The sequence below is a fragment of the Pleurodeles waltl genome, chromosome 1_1 (genome assembly GCF_031143425.1).
Source record: "Pleurodeles waltl isolate 20211129_DDA chromosome 1_1, aPleWal1.hap1.20221129, whole genome shotgun sequence".
NCBI classification, from domain to species: Eukaryota; Metazoa; Chordata; class Amphibia; order Caudata; family Salamandridae; genus Pleurodeles; species Pleurodeles waltl.
In genome coordinates this window covers 322296040-322317818 of record NC_090436.1, presented here as the reverse complement: position 1 = coordinate 322317818, position 21779 = coordinate 322296040, and the positions used below count along the sequence as shown (strand labels likewise).

The 21779-nt window shown below is 45.1% G+C and overlaps 1 protein-coding gene across 3 annotated transcripts in view; it reads left to right on the top strand.

The window, feature by feature from the left end:
• The window catches only part of LOC138284067 (3',5'-cyclic-AMP phosphodiesterase 4D), a 1206532-nt gene that overhangs the window by 882477 nt on the left and 302276 nt on the right, over positions 1–21779 (top strand). For 2 of the 3 annotated variants that reach the window (XM_069222486.1, XM_069222477.1), the window contains exon 4: positions 4985–5058. In XM_069222486.1, coding sequence (XP_069078587.1) covers positions 4985–5058 — 74 coding nt within the window. Of the gene's footprint in view, positions 1–4984; positions 5059–21779 lie in introns of those variants that run through there. The other variant, XM_069222495.1, reaches the window with a different exon arrangement.

The window sequence follows — 21779 nt, the reverse complement described above, 5'->3', positions numbered from 1 at the left end:
ATGTATTTAAAGTGTATAGTGAACATTGTGTAGTTCAGTACAATTTTAATGTGTTTTATAGAAGTTGCCTCATCGCTCTGATTTTGAAATACGTTTTAATGTATTACCTCTGAATGTAATAATTCATAAGGAATACCGAGAGACATATTTATGGATAATGAATGTATATTTTAAATATGTTATATCATTTTCTTATGTTTAACTCGCAATAAAAAATCTGAAGCCAGTACACATTTATGCAGGGAGATGCAATTACTAACAAAAGCAAGCGGGAGATGTAAATATAAAAATGAAATAGCCAAACAATAACTCTTTTGGGGGGAGGGGGCTCATTACTGACAGGAGCACAAATCTATTAATTTTATATGAGATCTGTGTGCAAACAGCTTCCTGTATCTCTTAAACCACACTCTCATGCATTAAAGGAAATATTGAAAAACATTCCAGGCTTACAAAAATGTTGCTATTTTAAAAATAAGAAGCTATTAAGTGAATGAGTGAATAGATAGCCTTAAGAAACAGATGTGGAATGTGAAGGCTGGACCGTGGTAAGGATTTCTTTCCTTAACTGTTTCAGCCCTTTATAATATTATCCAAGTGGGGAAGCTCTCCCAGATAGTTATAAAATGGGATTGAGTCAGAGCGTCCCAAGGAGATAAAATAGCTAAAGAGAGATATCTGTACCTAAGTCCAGCATCCCCTGTCCACATGAGGAAGAGTTGCTGTTTGGACATTTTTTCTTTTTACTCTTTCCCAATTCTTCTTGTCAGTAGTTGCATCTCCGTGCATAAATGAGAACTGGCTTCAAAATAATTGTTTTTTGTGAGTTACATATTAGGAATGAGAATAACACATTTGAAAATATATACTTATTGTGTACGAAAATGTCTTTCAGTACAGCTTATAAACATCCATTTTCAAAGGTAATTAACTAAACCTATTGTACTATAATGAACAATTTAAATCAAACAAAACAATGAGGATACTGTTTTAAAAGACAGGGAAAACTGCTGTAAACTACATAGTTTCACTGTATGGGACCAATTTAAACAGTTAATAATAACAGATGGAAATTAATGGTTTTGGAGGCTCGTGTATTTCAGGAGCTTGCAGAAGAAAATATAAGAACCATTTCCCTGTACTTATCCAGCGTTCTGTACCGGACAGTGAATAGCTCTTAAATTGTCTTCTCCACCTGAATGTCTCCCAGTGCAGCCACATTCTACAAGATGGTTGAACATTCTAGTCATTTTTGAGACCACGCCATATTAATGGTGAAAAATGTCTTAATGTCCCAACTTTCACCTACTTAGGCATACAATTTGATCGTAAAGGCACATGGTCGCTTTTAATCAAAGTTAGAAAGTCAAAGGGCCAAATTTATACTATTTGACGCAAACCAGCGCCGGCGCTGGTTTGTGTCAAAAACTGTACCGCCGGCTAACGCCATTCCAACGCACCAGGCGGGCGCCTTATTTATGGATTGACGTTACTCGCCACTGCGGGCTGGTCAGAGTAAAAAAAAATGACTCTAACCAGGAAGCGCCGGCGTAGGGAAAAATGGGGGTTGTGCGTAAAAAAATGGTGCAAGTCAGGTTAGAGTAAAAAATCATGGCTCTAACTGGACTTGCGCCATTTTTTGACACACAACCACCATTGAAATGACTCCTGTCTTAGCAAAGACAGGAGTCATGCCCCCCTGTCCAATTACCATTCTCAGGGGACTTCTGTCCCCTGGGCATGTCATTTGGGCACAGTGGCATGTAGGGGGGGTCCAAGTGAGGCCCCCCTATGCCACTTGAAAAAAAAAAATACTTACCTCAACTTACCTAGGATGGGTCCCCCCATCCATGGGTGTCCTCCAGGGGTGGGTGGGGGTGGCAGGGGGTGTCCCTGGGGGCAGGGAAGGGCACCTGTGGACTGCTTCCATGGTCAGAGACCATGGAATTGAGCTCACAGGTCCCTTAACGCCCTCCCTCACACAGGCGTTAAAAAACAGCGCACATTAGGCCGGGCACCGTCTTTTAAGGCCTGCTCCCTCCTGTGCGTCAAAATGACGAGGGAGTATAAATAAGGGGCACAGGCCTTAAAGTCATTTTTTGGACGGGAACGCCTACCTTGCATATCATTAACGCAAGGCGGTTTCCCGCATCCAGAAAATGACACACACAGAGGAATTTTGATGTTCGCGGGGTCGGGCGTCATAGTATAAATATAGTGTAAGGTTTGCACCGAATTTGTGTCAAAAATATTTACGCAAATTCAGCGCAAACAGAGTATAAATATGCCCCTAAGTTTTATCAGACCATTGAAGCCCTTTTTAGATTTCTTGGGAAGCTGGGCTCCAAACTCATGGATGCCATGATCAACATCTATGAGGCACAGTGCCGCTCTACTACTGCGATATATGGAGCTAGGGTTTGGGGATACTGTGACAACTTGAACTTACAGATTAAAAAAAATGTGCTCTTGAGAAGGCTTATGTCTGTACCCAACATTATTCCCATATTCCTTTGCCACATGGAACTAGGTTTATTGACCCAGCAAGACCGTATTAAACTAGCCCCGCTCATGCTATGGCATTCAATTTGGTTCATGCAAGAGACAGTCCTTAATGAAGAAATAATAAATGATTGTCTGTCTCTTGACTAAGCACATAGCATTCCGTGGCTAAGATATGTTAAGGAGCAACCTGTTGTGCAAGGGAGAGATGACTGTTCTGACAAGCCACATAACATTTCCACTGTCCCCAAACATCAGTTAAAACACAATATTTTAGTCCTATGCAAAAGGTACAGAGAAGGCCTAGTGATGGGAAAGAAAAGGGTGTCCAGCTACCTTCCATTAGTTACCAATGGAGCCCTATCTTTTGTTTCCATTTCAACACTCCTAAAGATTCTATCTGGTGAGTCTTAGGTTTAATATAGCCCACTTTTAGTTCCTACCCTAACAATGTTTATCTTGATTCTGCCCTTGAACTATGCCTCTGTGACTCGTGTTCAGTGCAGTCTATGCTGCACTTTTTATTATATGATGCATCTAGGAAACATGTTTTAATCCTGCTGCTTATATCTATGAAGACTAGAAGATGCAGGCCGGCCTTGTTTTACTTGCAACTTTTACAAACCAAATATAGCCCTAGGATGATTTATAAATATATTTCTGAAGCTGGGAGAATAAGGAGCCTAGTGGGGAACTAAGGCCCATATTTATACTTTTTTACAATTACAATTGTAGTTTGTAAGTTTGCGTCCCTTTTGCATCAAAAAATGACGCAAATGCAGCACTAAAAAAGTATAAATATGGGCCTAAGTATTTCATGGTTATGCACCTTTTATTATATGCATTAAATGCCCGTGTTTGTATAAGACGCTCTGTGCTCTTAATCAAGGAGGCGGAATTGCTTGGCTAGGGCTGCACCGAACACGAGCATCCTGCTTATACTTTCAGCTAGACTTGTACAACACACTTTGTGGTTTGCCTGTTGAGTTGGGTCAGTGAATCAAGGGCATTGCTGATCTCACTTGAATCGTCCTATGTGTACATCTGCATATGGCATTTATATCCTATTTATTGAAGACTGTGTTTTCATGACTGAAATACGATATGGACATGTTATTTTTAATAGGATCAATTATTGTGATGTGTTGTAATGTTGATTCTATGTTGAGTTTTTTTTAATGGTTTTTAACCTAATAAAGATTATTTTGATTGTGACTCTGGTCCTTTATTAGAACTCTGTGATCATCAATTACACTTGTTAGAGGAAAGAGGTGAAGTGATATGAGAGTTGATGTAATGAGGCCTCTCTCATGCACTAGCTGTGACTCTCGTGGGTAGATGTGTACAGGCTAAGCACAAATCAACGATGCAGCATTTGTATAGTGTACAGATGTCTGATTTACAATATGCCATAAATGACTAACAACACATTTTTGAAACCGCTGGATTCATCACTGTATGAAATCCTCTACAATTGCCTACTTCATCCGTCTTCACAGGAATAGCTCGGAATTCAGCCGCTGCTATTCCAGTGACCTTGCACGAGGAGTCCCTCAGTCACATCATGAATACAGTAGTTGATCATTAAAGTCCCTTGTGAAGCTATCGTGGATCACTGGGCACTCACGTACAGCCTACTGCTGCTGATGGAATCACGTGTCTCACTCATGCTGGCCAAACTTTATTCACATGGATGAAGATGATAATATTTTTCTTTGAAAAAAGATGTCCTCTTTAAGCTTTCTGGAGCACTAATCAGAATTCCAATGACAACATTATGAGATAAATCTGCTTTCTCTCATAGATGGTTTGTTAAACCCCATCATAAAATATGCATTTTCTACATTGTGAAGTCATCTTAGAACTCATCATAATTTCCTAAGTTTGTATCGCAATTAATATTTTATATTGTGGCTAAAATCGGTTACTACCTTTCCATGTGCTACTTTTTATGACACTGAAAACTAGACGTTCAGTAGAGTGCCTTTCAGTGGAATAAACATGATGGAGGCTTCTCACCAAAAAAAACTAAAAAAGGAACACAAAATTCAGCACGTATGCTCTTGTAGCCTTCCTCCTAAATAATACTTTAACACACCATCTGCCAACAATTTTGTGAATTTCTCCCTTACTTGTCTGGGTCTCATTTACAACAGCAATATGTTTCAAAGGGGGAGAACACTCCCAGATATTTACCCACTGAGGTGATGTAAGTTCCTTGTTGGCTTTGCCTCAATCTCTCTGACACCAACTTGGTCAATAGGTGGCTGGGAGAGTCCACCCCGAAGATAATATTGTTTAAACAATGACAACAATTTCCTGTGAATTTAATGCCTGTACTACAACTGTGATATTCCTATTTTTTCTTAATCGCTTTCATTATAGTTAAGCTAAAATTAAATGATGCATAATAGAAAAACATTAAAAGCTGATTTTTTCAATACATTTCTGAATATTTGACATTTGTGTTTTTTTGTGCCAGGTGCTAGCCAGCCTACGCACAGTAAGGAATAATTTTGCTGCATTAACAAACTTACAAGATCGAGCACCCAACAAGTGAGTCATTTGTTTCATGCCACTAAAAGATTTGAAGTTCCTAAAAAGTGTATTTTTCATGTATGAAATCTATTGCAGTCATCCTCGTGTCTGTGTGCATGCTTTATGAAAACATGGATTACTGTCATAAAAGATAACAGGTTATAAGCAATGCATTCTGATCAGCTTACATGTGAAATGTAATTAATTCATGTTGTCGCCTGTGAAGACACTTGTGTTACCTACTTCAGATTTGTTTCAGTGTATGGAAAACCCCAAACTATGGAAAAACCCCAAATAATAACTTACCGAGAGAGAGGACTAATGTTGTGATGCCAAAACACACATTAAACTACAATATTGACAGGCTACAACAGCCTGCTCTTCTCTACCAACAACACTCATGGTAATTGTTCATTTTTATGAGGAACGATTTTTCCAGAATGTCCTTAAATGTCAATACTTCATGTTTTCGAATTTCTGTTTTATTTTCCAAAATGCATCTAAGCATGCTTTGAACATCTTGCAAGTGTCCTTTGATTAACCCGACTCACAGAAAAGTAGCTTTCTTACTCCCTCAGGGCACATTCTTCAGAACTGATTCAGAAAGATAAATCTGAATTCTTGTAGATTAAAAAAAAATCTGGAATTCACAGACATTTACCAAATTATTTTTGAAACCTGTAAAAGTTGCAGGTTTTAAGGAGTGGTGGAAAGTTTGGGAATTCCTAATTACATTTATGCAAAGAGTTATCAGCATGCATAATTGTGAATAGTGTTCAGTTGTGTATGAGTAAATGGCTGCAAATTCGTGCAATTGCAAGTTTTCTTTTCCTTTTCTCCAGACAAAGAAAATGGGATTTCATGTGTGTAGGAAAGTACCATCTTGCCTGGCATGTTACCCCCATATTTCACTGTATATATGTTGTTTTAGTGTATGTGTCACTGGGACCCTGCCAGCCAGGGCCCCAGTGCTCATAAGTGTGCCCTGTATGTGTTACCCGTGTGATGACTAACTGTCTCACTGAGGCTCTGCTAACCAGAACCTCAGTGGTTATGCTCTTTCTGCTTTCCAAATTGTCACTAACAGGCTAGTGACCAATTTGACCACTTCACATTGGCATACTGGAACACCCTTATAATTCCCTAGTATATGGTACTGAGATACCCAGGGTATTGGGGTTCCAGGAGATCCCTATTGGCTGCAACATTTCTTTTGCCACCCATTGGGAGCTCTGACAATTCTTACACAGGCCTGCCACTGCAGCCTGAGTGAAATAACGTCCACGTTATTTCACAGCCATTTATCACTGCACTTAAGTAATTTATAAGTCAGGGGTTGGGTGCTAAGTTACTTAGTGTGTGGGCACCCTGGCACTAGCCAAGGTGCCTCCACATCGTTCAGGGCAAATTCCCCAGACTTTGTGAGTGCGGGGACACCATTACACACGTGCACTATACATAGGTCACTACCTATGTATAGCACCACAATGGTAACTCCGAGCATGGCCATGTAACATGTCTAAGATCATGGAATTGTCACCCCAATGCCATTCTGGCATTGGGGAGACAATTCCATGATCCCCCGAGTCTCTAGCACAGACCCGGGTACTGCCAAACGGCCTTTCCCGGGGTTTCACTGCAGCTGCTGCTGCTGCCAACCCCTCAGATAGGTTTCTGCCCTCCTGGGGTCCGGCCAGGCTTGGCCCAGGAAGGCAGAACAAAGGACTTCCTCAGAGAGAGGGTGTTACGCCCTCTCCCTTTGGAAAAAGGTGTAAGGGCTGGGGAGGAGTAGCCTCCCCCAGCCTCTGGAAATGCTTTGATGGGCACATATGGTGCCCATCTCTGCATAAGCCAGTCTACACCGGTTCAGGGATCCCCCAGCCCTGCTCTGGCGCGAAACTGGACAAAGGAAAGGGGAGTGACCTCTCCCCTGACCTGCACCTCCCAGGGGAGGTGCCCAGAGCTCCTCCAGTGTGCTCCAGACCTCTGCCATCTTGGAAACAGAGGTGCTGCTGGCACACTGGACTGCATTGAGTGGCCAGTGCCAGCAGGTGACGTCAGAGACTCCTCCTGATAGGCTCTTACCTGTGTTGCTAGCCTATCCTCCTCCCTAGGTAGCCAAACCTCCTTTTCTGGCTATTTAGGGTCTCTGCTTTGGGGAATTCTTTACATAACGAATGCAAGTGCTCATTAGAGTTCCTCTGCATCTCTCTCTTCACCTTCTGCCAAAGGATTGACCGCTGACTGCTCAGGACGCCTGCAAAACTGCAACAAAGTAGCAAAGATGACTACTGCAACCTTGTATCGCTGATCCTGCCGCCTTCTCGACTGTTTTTCTGGTGGTGCATGCTCTGGGGGTAGCCTGCCTCCTCTCTGCACTAGGAGCTCTGAAGAAATCTCCTGTGGGTCGACAGAATCTTCCCCCTGCAACCGCAGGCAACAAAAGACTGCATCACTGGTCCTCTGGGTCCCCTCTCAGCACGACGAGCGTGGTCCCTGGAACTCAGCAACTCTGTCCAAGTGACTCCCACAGTCCAGTGACTCTTCAGTCCAAGTTTGGTGGAGGTAAGTCCTTGCCTCCCCACGCTAGACTGCATTGCTGGGTACCGCGTGATTTGCAGCTGCTCCGGCTCGTGTGCACTCTTCCAGGATTTCCTTCATGCACAGCCAAGCCTGGGTCCTCGACACTCTAACCTGCAGTGGACAACATCCTGAGTTGTCCTCTGGCGTTGTGGGACTCCCTTTTGTGTCTTCGGGTGAGCTCCGGTTCACTCCTCTTCGTAGCGCCTGTTCCGGCACTTCTGCGGGTACTGCCTGCTCCTGTGAGGGCTCCCTGACTTGCTGGGCGCCCCCTCTGTCTCCTCATCCAAGTGGCGACATCCTGGTCCCTCCTGGGCCAAAGCAGCATCCAAAAACCCTAACCGCGACCCTTGCAGCTAGCAAGGCTTGTATGCGGTCTTTCTGCATGGGAACACCTCTGCAAGCTTCTTCACGACCTGGGACATCCATCCTCCAAAGGGGAAGTTCCTAGTCCTCTTCGTTCTTGCAGAATCCACAGGTTCTACCATCCGGTGGCAGCTTCTTTGCACCCTCAGCTGGCATTTCTTGGGCATCTGCCCAATCTCGACTTTGTCGCGACTCTTGAACTTATTCCCCTTGTTCCACAGGTACTCTCGTCCGGAAATCCACTTTGGTTGCATTACTGGTGTTGGTCTTCCTTGCAGAATTCCCCTATCACGACTTCTGTGCTCTCTGGGGAACATAGGTGCCCTTTACACCTACTTCTCAGGGTCTTGGGGTGGGCTATTTTTTTAACCCTCACTGTTTTCTTACAGTCCCAGCGACCCTCTACAAGCTCACATAGGTTTGGGGTCCATTCGTGGTTCGCATTCCACTTTTGGAGTAAATGGTTTGTGTTGCCCCTATACCTATGTGCTCCTATTGCAATCTACTGTGACTATACATTGCTTGCATTACTTCCTTTTGCTATTACTGCATATTTTTGGTATTGTGTACATATATCTTGTGTATATTTTGCATCCTCATACTGAGGGTACTCACTGAGATACTTTTGGCATATTGTCATAAAAATAAAGTACCTTTATTTTTAGTATATCTGTGTATTGTGTTTTCTTATGATATTGTGCATATGACACCAGTGGTATAGTAGGAGCTTTGCATGTCTCCTAGTTCAGCCTAAGCTGCTCTGCTATAGCTACCTTCTATCAGCCTAAGCTGCTAGAAACACCTCTTCTACACTAATAAGGGATAACTGGACCTGGTACAGAGTGTAAGTACCCCTTGGTACCCACTACAAGCCAGGCCAGCCTCCTACATTGGTTGTGCAGCGGTGGGATAAGTACTTGCAACTACTTACCACTTTGTCATTTTGTACTTTTCATAATAGAATAATATACAAAACAAGTTCAGTGTATGTACACCTAACCAAAAAGTTTTGCTTTTCTTCTCTTACTCTATTTGCTAAGTGCTGAAAAGTACCTCTAAACTTTCAAAACGTTTCTAAAAAGTTGAAAACGTTTTTTTTCTGTTTCCTTAAAAAGTCCTGAAACTTTTTCTTTCTTTTATCTGTCCCTAAACCTTTTTCTATCATGTATGATGTAGGTCCTTCTCTTGATCTGGTCAGCTCAGTCTCTGCATTGATAGAGGTTTAGGGGTAGGGAAGAATCCCTCTAGAGAATTGTTATCTAACATGCTTATTGAGAATGATAAGGCCTTAGCTGGCACATCCTTTGAGAAGTTAGGAGATGGTTCACACTCTGACTCTGGGGCACCCCTAAGAAGAGTGTTAGATGGTATCCTTCCCAACCTGCCCCTTAGCAGACCACCTAGCATAACTGGTACTAATGTGAGCTCTCATCACAGTAGGGATGTCATTCCTGCAGGCCAGGTTGTTAGGGTGCCAACTGTTAGGGACAGGTCTCCCTCTGTTCATTCACATCATTCTTCTGTGTCAAAGCATGCCCAACCCACCCACCCTGATGACAGAATGTTAGAAAGGGAACTCAATAGATTGAGAGTGGAAGAGTCCAGGCTGAAGCTTAAACACCAACAGCTGGCTCTAGACAGGGAATCTTTAGAGTTAGAAAAAGAAAGACAGAGGTTGGGGTTAGGACCCCATGGTGGCAGCAGCAGTATTCCAGATAGTAATCCTGTGAAAGAGCATGATTCTAGGAATCTGCATAAGATAGTTCCCCCTTACAAGGAGGGGGGTGACATTAACAAGTTGTTTGCTGCACTTGAGAGGGCCTGTGTTGTACAGGGGGTCCCTCAAAGGCAGTGGGCTGCTATCCTATGGCTATCTTTCAGTGGAAAGGGTAGGGATAGGCTCCTTACTGTGAAGGAAAATGATGCCAATAATTTTACAGTTTTGAAGAATGCACTCTTGGATGGATTTGGCTTAACCACTGAACAATACAGGATTAAGTTCAGAGAAACCAGAAAAGAGTCCTCACAAGACTGGGTAGACTTTGTTGACTATTCAGTGAAGGCCTTGGAGGGGTGGTTACATGGCAGTAAAGTTTCTGACTATGAAAGCCTGTATAATCTGATCCTGAGAGAGCATATTCTGAATAACTGTGTGTCTGATTTGTTACACCAATATCTAGTGGACTCAGATCTGACCTCTCCTCAAGAACTGGGAAAGAAGGCAGACAAATGGGTCAGAACAAGAGTGAACCAAAAAGTTCATACAGGGGGTGACAAGGATGGCAAGAAGAAGGATGGTAAGTCTTCAGACAAGGGTGGGGACAAATCTAAAAATGAGTCTTCATCAGGCCCACAAAAATACTCTGGTGGGGGTGGTGGGTCCAAATCCTCTTCTAATCAAGTAAAAAAACCATGGTGCTATTTATGTAAAGTAAAAGGCCATTGGACAACTGATGCCAGTTGTCCAAAGAAAAGCACCAAGCCTCCCACTACCACAACCCCTACTGCTACACCTAGCGCCCCTAGTAATAGCAGTGGTAGTGGGAGCAAACCTACTAATAGCCAAACCAAGGGAGTAGCTGGGCTCACTATTGACAATGTAGTTGGGGTTGGTCTTGTTAGGGAGACCACAGAGGCTGTGCTAGTCTCTGAAGGTGCCATTGATTTGGCCACCTTGGTTGCTTGTCCCCTTAATATGGATAAGTACAAGCAACTTCCCCTAATAAATGGTGTTGAGGTTCAGGCCTACAGGGACACAGGTGCCAGTGTTACCATGGTAATAGAGAAACTGGTACACCCTCAACAATACCTACTTGGTCACCAGTACCAAGTGACAGACGCTCATAACAACACTCTTAGCCACCCCATGGCTGTTTTGAATCTCAACTGGGTGGGGGGGGTTACTGGTCCAAAGAAAGTTGTGGTTGCCTCAGATTTACCTGTAGACTGTCTACTAGGGAATGATTTAGAGACATCAGCTTGGGCAGAAGTGGAGTTGGAGGCTCATGCAGCAATGCTGGGCATTCCTGGGCATATTTTTGCTTTAACCAGGGCTCAGGCCAAAAAGCAAAAAGGACAGGGTGACTTGGATCCTGGAACAATGGACCAAGTGCTCCCTAAAGCTAGGGTTAGTAAGGGTAAATCCCTACCCACTATCCCTCCCTCTACAGATGATTCAACTTCTGAGGAAGAAGAATTTACCCTCTGTGCAGAACCTTCACCAGAGGAGCTGGAAGCAGACACTGCTTAGCTTTTGGGTGGAGGGGGGCCGGCCAGGGAGGAGCTGAGTGTGGCACAGAAAACCTGTCCCACATTAGAGGGTCTCAGACAGCAAGCTGTCAAACAGCAAAATGGGGATGTCAGTGACTCACATAGAGTTTACTGGGAGGACAACCTCTTGTATACAGAGGCAAGGGACCCTAAACCTGGAGCAGCCAGGAGATTGGTCATTCCCCTGCAATACAGAGAGTTCCTCCTAACTCTAACCCACGACATTCCCTTGGCTGGACATTTAGGGCAAATTAAAACATGGGAAAGGCTTGTCCCCCTGTTTCATTGGCCTAGAATATCAGAGGACACAAAAGATTTTTGTAAGTCCTGTGTCACCTGTCAAGCCAGTGGCAAGACTGGTGGCACCCCAAAGGCTCCCCTTATTCCACTGCCTGTGGTTGGGGTTTCCTTTGAAAGGGTAGGGGTTGACATAGTTGGCCCCCTTGACCCTCCTACTGCTTCAGGCAATAGGTTTATCTTGGTGGTAGTGGACCATGCCACAAGATATCCTGAAGCAATTCCTCTAAGGACCACTACAGCTTCTGCAGTGGCAAAAGCCCTCCTGGGAATCTTTTCCAGGGTGGGTTTCCCAAAAGAGGTGGGATCAGAGAGGGGTAGCAACTTTATGTCTGCATACTTGAAGGCCATGTGGAAGGAATGTGGTGTAACATACAAATTCACCACACCTTATCATCCACAAACAAATGGACTGGTAGAGAGGTTTAATAAAACTCTCAAAGGAATGATAATGGGACTCCCTGAAGAACTCAGGAGGAGATGGGATGTCCTGTTATTTGCCTCCTTTTTGCTTACAGGGAGGTACCCCAGAAAGGAGTGGGCTTCAGCCCCTTTGAACTCCTATTTGGGCTCCCTGTAAGAGGTCCTCTAACACTTGAAAAGGAGGGTTGGGAACAACCTTTAAAAGCTCCTAAGCAAGACATAGTGGACTATGTACTTGGCCTAAGATCCAGAATGGCTGAGTACATGAAAAAGGCCAGTAAAAACCTTCAGGCCAGCCAAGAGCTCCAAAAGCAATGGCATGACCAGAAGGCTGTTCTGATTCAGTACCAACCAGGACAGAAAGTGTGGGTCTTGGAGCCTGTGGCCCCAAGAGCACTCCAAGACAAATGGAGTGGACCCCACATTATTGTTGAAAAGAAGGGAGAAGTCACCTACTTGGTTGACTTGGGCACTGCCAGGAGTCCCCTTAGGGTGCTCCATGTCAATCGCCTAAAACCCTACTATGACAGGGCTGATCTCACCCTGCTCATGGCAACAGATGAAGGACAGGAAGAAGAGAGTGACCCTCTCCCTGATCTCTTCTCTTCCACAGAACAAGATGCTCTAGTGGAAGGTGTAGTTTTAGCAGATTGTCTTACTGCTGAGCAGAAAGACCACTGCATAAATCTCCTGGGTCAGTTTTCTGAACTCTTTTCTACTGTGCCAGACACCACTTCTTGGTGTGAGCACACTATAGATACTGGAGACAGCATGCCTGTCAAAAGTAAAATCTATAGGCAGCCTGACCATGTCAGAGACTGCATAAAACAAGAGGTTCAGAAAATGCTTGAACTGGGAGTGGTTGAGCACTCTGAAAGTCCATGGGCCTCTCCTGTGGTGCTTGTACCAAAGCCTCACTCTAAAGATGGGAAAAGAGAGATGAGGTTTTGTGTAGATTACAGAGGTCTCAACCAGGTAACTAAAACTGATGCTCACCCTATACCCAGGTCAGATGAGCTCATAGATACACTGGCATCTGCCAAGTATCTAAGCACCTTTGATTTGACTGCAGGGTATTGGCAGATCAAGTTATCAGAGGATGCTAAAGCAAAAACTGCATTTTCGACTATTGGAGGGCACTACCAATTCACAGTAATGCCCTTTGGTTTGAAAAATGCACCTGCCACTTTTCAGAGGTTAGTGAATACAGTCCTGCAAGGGTTGGAGGCTTTTAGTGCAGCATATCTAGATGATATAGCTGTCTTTAGCTCCACCTGGGATGATCACCTGGTCCACCTATGGAAAGTTTTGGAGGCCCTGCAAAAGGCAGGCCTCACTATCAAGGCTTCGAAGTGCCAGATAGGGTAGGGGAAAGTGGTTTATCTGGGACACCTTGTAGGTGGAGAACAGATTGCACCACTTCAGGGGAAAATCCAAACTATCATAGATTGGGTTCCCCCTACAACTCAGACCCAGGTAAGAGCCTTTTTAGGCCTCACTGGGTATTACAGGAGGTTCATAAAGAACTATGGCTCCATAGCAGCCCCCCTTAATGACCTCACCTCTAAGAAAATGCCTAAAAAGGTATTGTGGACAGCTAGCTGTCAGAAAGCTTTTGAGGAGCTGAAACAGGCCATGTTCACTGCACCTGTCCTAAAAAGCCCATGTTACTCCAAGAAATTCATTGTTCAAACTAATGCATCTGAATTAGGGGTAGGGGCAGTCTTATCACAACTCAATTCTGAGGGCCAGGATCAACCTGTTGCTTTTATCAGCAGGAGGTTGACCCCTAGAGAAAAGTGTTGGTCTGCCATAGAGAGGGAGGCCTTTGCTGTGGTCTGGGCACTGAAGAAGTTGAGGCCATACCTGTTTGGCACTCACTTCATTGTTCAGACAGACCACAAACCTCTACTTTGGCTAAAACAAATGAAAGGTGAAAACCCTAAATTGCTGAGGTGGTCCATATCCCTACAGGGAATGGACTATACAGTGGAACATAGACCTGGAAGTACCCACTCCAATGCAGATGGACTCTCCAGATATTTCCACTTAGACAATGAAGACTCATCAGGTCATGGCTAGTCTTATTGTCCTTCGTTTGGGGGGGGGTGTTGTGTAGGAAAGTACCATCTTGCCTGGCATGTTACCCCCATATTTCACTGTATATATGTTGTTTTAGTGTATGTGTCACTGGAACCCTGCCAGCCAGGGCCCCGTGCTCATAAGTGTGCCCAGTATGTGTTACCTGTGTGATGACTAACTGTCTCACTGAGGCTCTGATAACCAGAACCTCAGTGGTTATGCTCTCTCTGCTTTCCAAATTGTCACTAACAGGCTAGTGACCAATTTTACCAATTCACATTGGCATACTGGAACACCCTTATATTTACCTAGTATATGGTACTGAGGTACCCAGGGTATTGGGGTTCCAGGAGATCCCTATGGGCTGCAACATTTATTTTGCCACCCATAGGGAGCTCTGACAATTCTTACACAGGCCTGCCACTGCAGCCTGAGTGAAATAACGTCCACGTTATTTCACAGCCATTTACCACTGCACTTAAGTAACTTATAAGTCACCTATATGTCTAACCTTTACCTGGTAAAGGTTGGGTGCTAAGTTACTTAGTGTGTGGGAACCCTGGCACTAGCCAAGGTGCCCCCACATCGTTCACGGCAAATTCCCCGGACTTTGTGAGTGCGGGGACACCATTACACGCGTGCACTATACATAGGTCACTACCTATCATAGAGTCACAATGGTAACTCTGAACATGGCCATGTAACATGTCTAAGATCATGGAATTGTCACCCCAATGCCATTCTGGCATTGGGGAGACAATTCCATGATCCCCAGAGTCTCTAGCACAGACCCGGGTACTGCCAAACTGCCTTTCCCGGGGTTTCACTGCAGCTGCTGCTGCTGCCAACCCCTCAGATAGGTTTCTGCCCTCCTGGGGTCCAGCCAGGCTGGGCCCAGGAAGGCAGAACAAAGGACTTCATCAGAGAGAGGATGTTACACCCTCTCCCTTTGGAAAAAGGTGTCAGGGCTGGGGAGGAGCAGCCTCCCCCAGCCTCTGGAAATGCTTTGATGGGCACAGATGGTGCCCATCTCTGCATAAGCCAGTCTACACCGGTTCAGGGATCCCCCAGCCCTGCTCTGGTGCGAAACTGGACAAAGGAAAGGGGAGTGACCACTCCCCTGACCTGCACCTCCCAGGGGAGGTGCCCAGAGCTCCTCCAGTGTGCTCCAGACCTCTGCCATCTTGGAAACAGAGGTGCTGCTGGCACACTGGACTGCTCTGAGTGGCCAGTGCCAGCAGGTGACGTCAGAGACTCCTCCTGATAGGCTCTTACCTGTGTTGCTAGCCTATCCTCCTTCCTAGGTAGCCAAACCTCCTTTTCTGGCTATTTAGGGTCTCTGCTTTGGGGAATTCTTTACATAACGAATGCAAGTGCTCATCAGAGTTCCTCTGCATCTCTCTCTTCACCTTCTGCCAAAGGATTGACCGCTGACTGCTCAGGACGCCTGCAAAACTGCAACAAAGTAGCAAAGATGACTACTGCAACCTTGTATCGCTGATCCTGCCGCCTTCTCGACTGTTTTCCTGGTGGTGCATGCTCTGGGGGTAGCCTGCCTCCTCTCTGCACTAGGAGCTCTGAAGAAATCTCCTGTGGGTCGACGGAATCTTCCCCCTGCAACCGCAGGCAACAAAAGACTGCATCACCGGTCCTCTGGGTCCCCTCTCAGCACGACGAGCGTGCTCCCTGGAACTCAGCACCTCTGTCCAAGTGACTCCCACAGTCCAGTGACTCTTCAGTCCAAGTTTGGTGGAGGTAAGTCCTTGCCTCCCCACGCTAGACTGCATTGCTGGGTACCGCGTGATTTGCAGCTGCTCCGGCTCCTGTGCACTCTTCCAGGATTTCCTTCATGCACAGCCAAGCCTGGGTCCCCGACACTCTAACCTGCAGTGGACAACCTCCTGAGTTTTCCTCTGGCGTTGTGGGACTCCCTTTTGTGTCTTCGGGTGAGCTCCGGTTCACTCCTCTTCGTAGTGCCTGTTCCGGCACTTCTGCGGGTACTGCCTACTCCTGTGAGGGCTCCCTGACTTGCTGGGCGCCCCCTCTGTCTCCTCATCCAAGTGGCGACATCCTGGTCCCTCCTGGGCCAAAGCAGCATCCAAAAACCCTAACTGCGACCCTTGCATCTAGCAAGGCTTGTTTGCAGTCTTTCTGCGTGGGAACACCTCTGCAAGCTTCTTCACGACCTGGGACATCCATCCTCCAAAGGGGAAGTTCCTAGTCCTCTTCGTTCTTGCAGAATCTACAGCTTCTACCATCCGGTGGCAGCTTCTTTGCACCCTCAGCTGGCATTTCTTGGGCATCTGCCCAATCTCGACTTTGTCGCGACTCTTGGACTTGGTCCCCTTGTTCCACAGGTACTCTCGTCCGGAAATCCACTTTGGTTGCATTGCTGGTGTTGGTCTTCCTTGCAGAATTCCCCTATCATGACTTCTGTGCTCTCTGGGGAACATAGGTGCCCTTTACACCTACTTCTCAGGGTCTTGGGGTGGGCTATTTTTCTAATCCTCACTGTTTTCTTACAGTCCCAGCGACCCTCTACAAGCTCACATAGGTTTGGGGTCCATGTGTGGTTCGCATTCCACTTTTGGAGTGTATGGTTTGTGTTGCCCCTATACCTATGTGCTCCTATTGCAATCTACTGTGACTATACATTGTTTGCATTACTTCCTTTTGCTATTACTGCATATTTGTGGTATTGTGTACATATATCTTGTGTATATTTTGCATCCTCATACTGAGGGTACTTACTGAGATACTTTTGGCATATTGTCATAAAAATAAAGTACCTTTATTTTTAGTATATCTGTGTATTGTGTTTTCTTATGATATTGTGCATATGACCCCAGTGGTATAGTAGGAGCTTTGCATGTCTCCTAGTTCAGCCTAAGCTGCTCTGCTATAGCTACCTTCTATCAGCCTAAGCTGCTAGAAACACCTCTTCTACACTAATAAGGGATAACTGGACCTGGTACAGAGTGTAAGTACCCCTTCATACCCACTACAAGCCAGGCCAGCCTCCTACAATGTGTGACCCACCTCCTCCCACAACCACCCTCCCGAATACCCTTGCTAAAAACAATTCATTGCCAAAAATCTTGATTTCGAAACCGTGAGATACGCAACAAACCACACAGTCATGGTAAAGGAGCTGACCAATAGCCACTCTCGGTATGTTAAAAACAGTAGGTCTGACCGGAAGTCAAAGCTGACTGAATCCAAGACCTAAGAAGGAGAATTTGAAATGGCAAAGTCTTGGCGGATAAATAGCTATAGCAAGTATGCACAAGATACTTTCTGATTCCAGAGAATGAAAGCAATTTCCTGGAATAACTATAACTGTAATACAAGGAAAGAATATACAATATGCAGTTTATTTCTTAAAATGGCACTTTTCATTGCGTCATAATGCAGCAAGTTGTATTAACACATGATAATTACCGTTGTCAAAATGGATCACGAAATGTAGCTTCACCTTGTAACCTTTACCATGGAAAGGTGTGAGGATAGCAAATGAAAACAAGGGGCTCCTCTCCCACCGCCCTCAGAACCCGGAGACTCAACCCAGATTTTAAATCCTGCAGCTGGATCTTTCTTAAGAAAATGTGCTCATCAGGATAGGTATAGCTGTTAATGTGCATGTCTCTGAATCCTTGAAGGTGCACTACGATGTAAACCATTCTGTTGCGAGTAGTGTAATGCTAAATGGTAATGTCTCACATCTGGCAAGTGGCCCAGTAAATTGTCTCATTTACAGGTGATTATTAGCTATAAAATGCAACAATACCTTCTGTTGTACCAGCCGAAAAAGTGTTTTTGTAATCAGAAACGGGGATGGCAACTGCCTAGCCCTCCCTATTTTGTATGTAAAATGTACTCTGTATGTAAAATGATCTCTTTGATCCTTCCTATGTTTGATCCTTAGACCACAAGTTATAGTTACCTGAAATAGCTCTAATTATAACTGCTGAATTTCTATGGTTTTGTACGAGTAAATACAGAACTTAACTATAATGTCCCCAGTGAATTTCTAAGGTTTTTTAAATTCTATTTCATAAATATAATGTCCCTGTAACCTTTGTTTTTTTCAGGGAATTTCTAAGTTTTTTTTTTTTATTGTATTTACTAAATATAACCTCCCTGTAACGTTTGTTTTTTTAGTGAATTTCTATAGTTTTAAAGTAAAGTAAGTAAAGTAATTTTAATGACTATACATTAATCCAACCACAGTGCACAGCCAGCAGATGTCTGAGGCCAACCTCTATAATCACAAAACCACACACCACTCATAGCCTTTGGCCGTGCGCAGCTGGGATTGGCTGCAGGCCAGGCCTTGTCCCCAAGGCCCTATAACCACCCAACCCTGAGCCACTTACGTCCTTTGGCCATGCACAATGGAGATTGGCTGCAGGGCCTGGACTGCGGCCAGGCCCTGCAGACAAGCCCCCATAGCCACTTAACCCTGCGCCACACAGGGCCTTTGGCCGTGCACAGTGGGGGTGGCTGCACAGAGAGAGAGAGAGAGAGATAGAGACGTTTTTTAGGCTTTGATAAATAATGTGCTTAAAATGAGATATTTTAGGAAAAATGGAAAAGAAAAATGTATTTGTCAATCAAAAAGAATGAGATCACCTTTCAGTATGTACCTTAAACATTTGAATTTGAAAATAAGAGGAGAGGGAGAGGATGTAGTGCAGATATGAGGGTGAGGATATAGCGCAGCGGTCAGAACGGCCACCTCAGGAGCTCAAGATACGGGTTCAAGCCTCCGCATAGGCGGAACGTCCTGTGATTCTGGGCAAATCACTTAACTTCCCTGTGCCCTCGGACAGTGCCTGGAGACCCTCACGGTCTATAGCTGTGCTATATAAATCTACATTTACAATAAGCAAGCAACCACAGTCACACGCAGACTAGAACCCTCAACAATCAATGTTAGGGTCAGAGACCTTAATCACTAGTCCACAGTCTTTTTAATTTTAACTTAGAGGACCGTGGGGGAAGCCGCAAGTCTTCCACAGTCCTACCTAGCTCCCAACTCCTGCTGGAGTCTGCATTGCTCCCGCAAGCAGGGAGCTGCTTGAAATAGCAGCTCCCCGCTTGCAGGTGCAATGTTTTCATATATTTTCCTGCACACACTCTTGTGTGTATGGAAATAGATGAAAACTCTGCTTTCTGCAAGCAGGAGCTGTTTTACAGCTCCCGCTTGCAGAAGGCAGAGTTTGCTTGCTTTTGCTTGGTGGTAGCTGTCAACGTCTACCAAGCAAAAGCAAACAGCTATGTCCTGGTGGTGTCGGTCCCCAGGACCATCATTGGCTCCTTGAGGCAGGCCGCATGGCCTCCCTCCAACGTGAACTAGCCCCGAGGAGGTGGTGGTTCCCAGGTCTGGGGGTCCGTGCCAAACCCCCTTCCTATTTTAAATTCAGCCTCAGGGAGGTGGCGGTCCTTGGCACTGTGGGGGCACTCGCCCTGCACTCATTTTACTTTAAAGCCCTAATGACATGTGCTCCCCCACACTCATTTTGGTGTAAAGCCCCAGGGATGTGGCGGTCCCCGGGGCTGTGGGGAGGGGGGCAGGTGGCCCTCTTGTATTTCATTGTATGTTCGGTCCTGGGCAGGTAGCTGGCCCCAGGGCTTCAGCAACCCCAGGAGGGGGCCTCGTGTGCCCCCTCCTTATTTTTTACATACCTCTGACATCTGGCCCACCCAGGCTCTTCATTAAAAACAAGTGCAGTGCCCAGGCTTGTTTTTTTCAGTTTTGCCACAGATTCATGACCCTGTTGCAAATTTGAAGCAAACTTTTTTATAAAAAGCTTGTTTGCCCTGGGGGGGACTTTCTCTCTGGGACCCCAGCACCAGAGCTAAAGGGTCAGGTTGTCCCTACCCTGGCCCCTTTTCTTATTTTTTACCTTTTTTTCAGGGACTTGGCTGAAGCCGAGTCCCAAGATGGCTGACAAACACTTCCTAGTTGAAGTGTTGGTAGCCAATCAGATCTCAGCATGAGATCGAGATAGTTTGCGGAGCCTTCGCGTCACTATATATACAAATTTGTTTTTTGTTTAATATTTCAAAAACTACTGAATGGATTTACACCAAGAGCTATCTTTCTGCCAAATGTGGTGTATTTCTATCCAGTGGTTCGGGCATTATTCTTGTTCAAAATCCCTATGGAAAAATGCATTGAAAAAAGCCTTTTCTTGCCGCCCCCTTGATGGATCACCCCAAAACTTTCCAGACAGACGCTGAAATGAGCATCTTATTTTTTGGGAAACTTTTGTGAAGATTCGTCAACCAGCGCCAAAGATATAGGCAAGTAAAAAATGGTTTTCTATAGAAACTAGTTCCTAACTATAACTACATATTTTGTATAGCACAAAAGAAGGGTGTATTTGATTACATAAAGAGGAGATGATTCTGTTCTGCAGTATGTCTGTATCCTAACTAATAGCCCTTTAGGAGGCTCATTTTTCTAATCTGTTATTGGGTTGTAACTAATTTTTTATTGAATTTTAATATGAAGGGTACGTGGGTGATTTAAGGAAACTGGTGAGGTTATCTGGATATAGGGTTCAACAGTGGCAGGAAGGAACTGTCCTGTATTAAGTGAGTGCGGGAAGGTTCCTTTGTAGAGGGAGACATTGACAAACTTGAGGAAGGGTATAAGGGTATCTTCTTAAAGAGATTTCACAATGGAAGAAGGTAGAATGTTGTCTTTCTATGAGGTGGTTGTGAGTGAGTTGAGGATGTTCACAAAATCAGCAAGAAGTAAGAGATTGGATGCAGTCCATCTGGTGGAGACCCATTCCTTCCTGGTGAAGAAGTGATTGACACTGTTGCAACACAAAAAGATGATGGACAGAATGCTGAACAATGCAAACACTCACCCCCAGTCACAGATCTGGGTTTAATCCATTGCTCTTTTGCCCACTATGCCACCCCAGTTTGGACCCAGCCATATGCAAATCAGTCTTGACTCTGTTCCCCATAGGAACAGTCCATTCCAAATAGCCAGGCTAGGCTCTCTCTGGACTTGAAACAATCGTTCTGGGAACATGTCAATGGTATCACCCTTTATCAGCCATGCTAGCTTGAATCCAGTGGCACCGTGAGCACGAGACCCACGTCTGGGCATACTCTTCCCACTTATGGCAACTTTAGCAACAAAAAAGGATGATGGACGGAGTGCTGAACAATGCAAATACTCACCCCAGTCACAGATCTGGGTTTAATCCATCATTCTTTTGCTCACCATGCCACCCCAGTTTGGACCCAGCCATATGCAAATCAGTCTTGACCCTGTTCCTCATGGGAACAGTCCAGCCCAAATTGCCCGGCCTTCCCTGTGCCACTGGATTCAAGCTAGCCCGGGTGATGAAGGGCGATACCCTGAGACCGGTCCTAGGATGCTTGGGGATGTCCAGGTAGGAACCGGTCTGGCAGTTTGGGCTGGACTGTTCCCATGGGGAACAGGGTCAAGACTGGTTTTCATATGGATGGGTCCAAACTGGGGTGACGTGGCGAGCAAAATAACGATAGATTAAACCCAGATCTGTGACTGGGGGTAAGTGTTTGAAAAATGTCAATGTTCCGTCCATCATTTTATTTTGTTTTGTGCTTGACACTGTTGACACTTTTCTCCTGTTGGTAGGATTGGAGGGTCAGGGAGTGGACTGATGCAGTGCTTGATAGGGTTGAAGATATGCAGGACACACTGATAGGTG